At 32.7% G+C, this 6,010-nt stretch overlaps 1 protein-coding gene across 1 annotated transcript; it reads left to right on the forward strand.

Moving 5' to 3' along the window:
• On the forward strand, nucleotides 1-2,317 carry LOC143597448 (uncharacterized). Its single transcript, XM_077075953.1, has 4 exons — nucleotides 1-207; nucleotides 1,177-1,246; nucleotides 1,427-1,488; nucleotides 2,126-2,317. Exons 1-3 carry the CDS (start codon nucleotides 4-6, stop codon nucleotides 1,474-1,476), a joined length of 324 nt encoding a protein of 107 aa, XP_076932068.1. The 5' UTR covers nucleotides 1-3; the 3' UTR covers nucleotides 1,477-1,488; nucleotides 2,126-2,317.
• Nucleotides 2,318-6,010: the final 3,693 nt, after the last annotated feature.

Genomic DNA, 6,010 nt, shown 5'->3' on the forward strand with positions numbered 1-6,010 from the left:
AAAATGGAGCATGGTAGTAACAGCGGCGGCGGCGGCGGCAGTAGCGGCGGCGAACGGCGTCTGCCGCTGTCGGATGTGGTGTCTGATTGCTCAAGAAGGTGGTTTCAAGATACCCTTAAAGAAGCTAAAGCTGGAGATCTGTCTAAGCAGGTTTTGGTTGCTCAGATGTACTTTAATGGTTATGGGATTCCTAAAGATCATCAAAAGGTTTGACTTTGACTTTTTTTTAAGATTGATTTTGACCTTGATTTTGACTTTTTAACATGCATGTATATATTGTATAAACCCCTTTTGATGGTTTGACTTTTTGGGTTGATTTTGACTTTTAGACTTGAAGTTGTGTGGAAGTGATTTTGACTTTTGAACTTGAATTTGCAAGTTTTTTAGTCATGTGACTCATATTATCTGTTCATTAGGCCTGTTAACGAACCGAACCGAATGAATAGTTTCGATGAACTGTTCGTGAACTGTTCGGTGGCAAGTTCGTTTATGTATGTTTATTTAGTAAACGAACGAACATGAACAAAAAATTTGTGTTCGTTTAATTGAATGAACATGAACACGAACACGTGTTTCGTTCTTTCATTTATGTCCAATTATTTATGCTCATTTACATATTAATAGAAAATAATTAACTCTACTTAATGGTTTCATATATGTTCATTTCTGTTTATTTACATTTGTTCATATATGCTCATTTATATTTGTTTAGTTATGCTCATTTATGTTCGTGAACTGCTCGTTTAGAATTTAAACAAACAAACATAAACGGGCACGAACACAAAATATGTGTTCGATTAAGTGTTCGTGCTCGTTTAAAGTTAAATAAACGAACACGAACACGAACACGCCCTTGTTCGTGTTCGTTTAGTTCGTTTACAGGCCTAGTTTTTATTTTTGGTATGTTAATTTTACCTATTTATCCCTTTGTTTATATGATAAGTAAATCAAACTTATGCCTTTTAACCTTCACACACTTGTGTTGATCACATTCACTTATTATGTGATTGTTTATGTTTTCCTGAGTGATACCAAACTTTGAGGAATATTTGTTAGTTAAGAATCTGTTGAGTAACCGAATATTCAGTGAAACAGAATAGTATTGGAGCATTTGGGGGGTTGTTTGGATATGAGTTTTGTGACTGGTTATCTGATTATCACAACTTTGTTTGGCAGGCAAAAATTTGGATGACAAGAGCTGCAAGAGTCCGATCTTCGGTCTGGAAAGTTAGCCATAAACGACCAGGTTACCCCCCCCCTTTCTCTCTATATAGACAAACACACATACGCACATACATGTACACACATGGAGTTTGTATGCGTGTGTAAGGGATGTTTGGATGTGCATTTTGAAAGTAATTATGTAATATTATGTTTTATGTCTCCGGTTTTGTTTTTGTCACTAACTAATCTACTCGTTAATCAGGTTATAATGCAAGTGATTCCGATTCAGAAGAGTTATCGGATGACTCTTGATAGGATGAGAAGGTAATGCATCTTTTCTCTCTATATTATGTGTTTATTAGATTTGTTTACACATTAGCCGTCTACGGTCTACCCCCTTTATTTCAAAATTTGATTTATGTCAAAGTAATAAGCTTTTATTTGTTTACGTGTAAACAAGATTGTAACGATAACAATCTTGAAGATGAATGGTAGAAAAGACTGCATTTTTATATCAATTTTTTATATTTCAAGAGATGCATTAATGTAACAAGATATATTTTTTAGCATATTTTTTGTTGGTCCCTTGATTACTTTATGTTTCAATGATGCAAGTTATGTGATCTCATATAATGTTGGAAATAGGATAACATTTAGGGAGCATTTGGATGCATCTTTTGAAAAGATTTTTGTGACTTTTAAAATAATTAGATGGTCACATTTTGACTTTTGAGGTTGAATAAATGTCAAAGTTTGACTTCTGAAGGACCCGTTGATGAATATTTCTTCAAAGGTAGGCCTGGCTAACAGGTCGGGCGGGTTGGGGTCAAAACGAGTCGATTCAGAGAAGGGTTATTTTGGTTTGGGTTCGGGTCAGAACAGGTTGGGTTAATATCTTTTTTTTTTAAATTAAATTACTATACATTTTAACTTTGCTCATATTGGTTCAGTTTTTTTGCAGGGATCTTCGATGTGTTCATCTTATCAATCATTTATACGAAATTGCACCTTGGTTTTTGATGCATTTTTTTGTGTTCTCAAGGTTGTTCTTTTATAACCTGTATGTACCATTGACAGGTTTTCTGGTTTCGGTTTATGCCGATGAACAGTTTTGTGAATTTTCATGAACCGATTGAAGTCCTGTTTTTCATTTCTTTCTGTTTTTTTTTTCTTTTTAATTTTAACTGGAAGGGTACTGCCTTCAGAATTCCATTTTTTTGTTGATAATCTGCATATATGTTTTTTTTCTTTCCAAATGTTCAAAATGTGGTATTTAAGATGTAAAATGAACTACACTTATATATAATTTAGTGTTTGTTTAAAAAGATGCATTTTTGTTAGTTTTATTAATAATATACCGACAATACCTTGCCAATTCGGACTCCATGGACTGCGGTCTCCTTCATTTGGCATTTCATAAGCTCTCAGTGTCGTGTACGCAGATAGTCCCGCTTTGCGATAACCGGAGAAAATTTTTACAATGCATTATTAATAATAATGCATTGTAAACCAAATAAAAAGAAAGTGTTGCTCGATATTTAAGTTAAACAAGCTCGAGTTTGGACTCGGCTCACCTTGTTTGCGCTCTTGCAAGAATCTGGTAACAAAGATTAAAAGATGTAATTCTTTTTTACTTTAAAAACAAAATCTTCTACAGTTATTATTACTTTTAAGTATGCCATAAATAACTAATGTTTGTGTTATAAGCCTTTGATGTCAGAGTACTTAGGGGCTGTTTGTTTACATCTAAATGGAACCATTCAGATGTAAACATCTGATTCATTCAGACTTCAGACTGTTTGGTTCTAAACAGAAAAACATCTGAATGGTTAAAATTAGGTCTGAATCATTCAGACTTGTTGTTGCTGAATGGGACAGAGGCTCATTCAGATCTGATCTTTTTTTTAATGCTTAACGATATTTTTTATATAATTTACTATAAAACGATTACAATAGAGTGACAGACAAACGAGCAACAAGCTGTGCTGCAACCCCCTTCTGAATGAACCAAACAGCCCCTTAGAAGTTAGAACTAGTAGACAGATGAATGAGCTTGTTAAATTATGGACAAAACTAGAAAGATTTGTTGGGTTTAAATGATCAAAAATAAAAGTAAAACTCATCAAGAAGTGAACAAGTTTCATAAAAACAGATTAAAGTTCATCCATCTTCTACAACTTGAAATTAGTTTCACTAAATACCATACTTTTTGCATAAATTAGCCAAAACATTCATACCAAGCTAGCCTTAACCACCACTGTTTTACTAACTTAAAGTTAGTTTTACTAAATACAATATTTTTACATATTTTTTACAAAACATTCAAACCAAGCCACCTTAGCTTCAGAACAACCCGAGCAGATTATAGATAAACTCCAGATCTACCTTCTTAACCTCACTAACAGGTGCAGCTTGATTGTCACCTGCCTTCTTAGGCTGAACCTCACTAACAGGTGCAGCTTGATTGAAACGAAGTCAAAACAATTGTTTTATCAACGACATTCTCAATTACCTTCGGTATCTCGGGGGTGCAACCTCTTGTTAACATCGCATTCTTTCACCTTTTTTTTCATGTCGTAAATGTAATCGTCTGAATCATTGCATGCTTTCACTCTCTCCTTGTATTCTTGGTCCTCACATTTGTACTTCTCGGCTTCTTTTATCATCTTTCCTATTTGAGCCTTGAAGAACCTTCCCTTCTTGTTCGATATCATGAGTTGGTTTGAAATATCAGTCGATAATATCTTCCACCTTAGCATCTTTTAAACATTTGTCTAGAGTCTCCATATACTGATTAAACAAGCTCATGTTGAGTTGTTCGAATTTAGCACGAGTAAACCTCATTGAAAAATCAATCCCTTCATGTAATCCATCCAAATCGATCGAAGTTTGAGTAGTGCTCGTGAGAATCCGTTTCGCTTTCTCACAAGGAAATCTCAACCTCCCAACGCTTTTTGGTTCGTTGACAAGCCCTTGTTATGTTTCCTTTTGAATTCAGAAACACAATGATCTGGCCACCATGCGGCTATCAAAGTCCTCACCTCCCAAATGTGTGTATATCTTTTATTTACATATACATATTAGTTATTACTTACAAATAAATAACTAACAGTGTCATGTTACATGTAAAAGCTGGTCTTGTTCTTTTGTCATGTTAAACTAGATTAAACATTGAGTGTTTACGGATGTACGGTTTTGAAAACGTAGAATTAAGGTGAAGACTTTTAGGGGACATGTAGTTTTTGGTTACAAATGCATGCTAGGGTTTTGGATGTAGGGTCCATTATACTTTTATCACTAATTTTATTCATATACTTAGTAATATGGATATTGTTACTATTATTATTATTAATACTACTTCCGGTTTATTTATTGTATTTATTTGGTTTTTTCTCTTTGAAAGCAACATATCTATTCTTTGTAATACATGTACATTTTGCCTATATTTCACCCTCTTCAGACCCTGCTAATAGCTTTGCTATTGATGAGATTTTTACTAGATATGGTTGTTGTTGTTTTCATGTGCACACGTGTTTATGGAGGTTAAAGACAATGGTAAAGAGTTACGGAATTACCAGGAGAATGCCTGAAAAACCATATGGCGTTCGGCATATCATCAGATTTTGATGATACAATCGATGAACTTCTTGAACATAATGAGAACAAAGCCGCATCACATATGCAAGCATGCACCCACCGCCTTTCACAAAGCAACATAGAAACCTGCAAAATACACACACATTTGTATCATTATTCTGGTTTCTGGTTGTATTTAGGAGGATGCTTAAAAAGATATTTCCAAGTGTCCAATATTGCCAACTCTGTTAAAGCAAATTACCACTCATACACAAGATAAAACTCCTTTACAAGACGATTTGGTTCACTACTTTACTGTCTTGCGCATTCATTTTATTTATCAAACTTACAAAAATAAAGTAAAAAATACATGTACCTAAAGAAAAGGAAAACAACCTATCCATTAACCATTACTATTAAACTAACCCATCTTCTAATCAAACATCCAAAACATGTAATTAAATATAACTCCTGCTAACACGTTCTTCAGCCAGAATTCAGATCTATTTTTGCATCTTAATTTTAATATATCCATGACACATAACAGAAAAGTAACATACTCCAATGTCATAGTTGAAGGAAATTTAATTAGCTAAACCATGAGTATTAACTTCAAATCACACAAAACAGAATATATATATATATATATATATATATATATATAAAGTTAACGTACAAATGAAATTAGTGTGTTAATTGTGAGAATCAAGTAGATTAATTATAATACAAGTAGAGTAATTATGTAATACATCCAAAACATGTAATTAAATATAACTCCTGCTAACACGTTCTTCAGCCAGAATTCAGATCTATTTTTGCATCTTAATTTTAATATATCCATGACACATAACAGAAAAGTAACATACTCCAATGTCATAGTTGAAGGAAATTTAATTAGCTAAACCATGAGTATTAACTTCAAATCACACAAAACAGAATATATATATATATATATATATATATATATATATATATATATATATATATATATATATAAAGTTAACGTACAAATGAAATTAGTGTGTTAATTGTGAGAATCAAGTAGATTAATTATAATACAAGTAGAGTAATTATGTAATACATCCAAAACATGTAATTAAATATAACTCCTGCTAACACGTTCTTCAGCCAGAATTTAGATCTATTTTTGCATCTTAATTTTAATATATCCATGACACATAACAGAAAAGTAACATACTCCAATGTCATAGTTGAAGGAAATTTAATTAGCTGAACCATGAGTATTAACTTCAAATCACACAAAACAGAA

The sequence above is a fragment of the Bidens hawaiensis genome, unplaced genomic scaffold (genome assembly GCF_021521415.1).
Source record: "Bidens hawaiensis isolate Kalapana, Puna unplaced genomic scaffold, B.hawaiensis_p1.1 tig00048307_1, whole genome shotgun sequence".
In the NCBI taxonomy this organism is placed as follows: domain Eukaryota; kingdom Viridiplantae; phylum Streptophyta; class Magnoliopsida; order Asterales; family Asteraceae; genus Bidens; species Bidens hawaiensis.

Bases quoted from the DNA above. Each gene is read 5' to 3' on its own strand.
- LOC143597448 (XM_077075953.1), top strand. From the start codon at position 4: ATGGAGCATGGTAGTAACAGCGGCGGCGGCGGCGGCAGTAGCGGCGGC. The intron at 208-1,176 runs GTTTGACTTTGA...TTTGTTTGGCAG, and splicing joins TTCCTAAAGATCATCAAAAG to GCAAAAATTTGGATGACAAG. The intron at 1,247-1,426 runs GTTACCCCCCCC...CTCGTTAATCAG, and splicing joins AGTTAGCCATAAACGACCAG to GTTATAATGCAAGTGATTCC.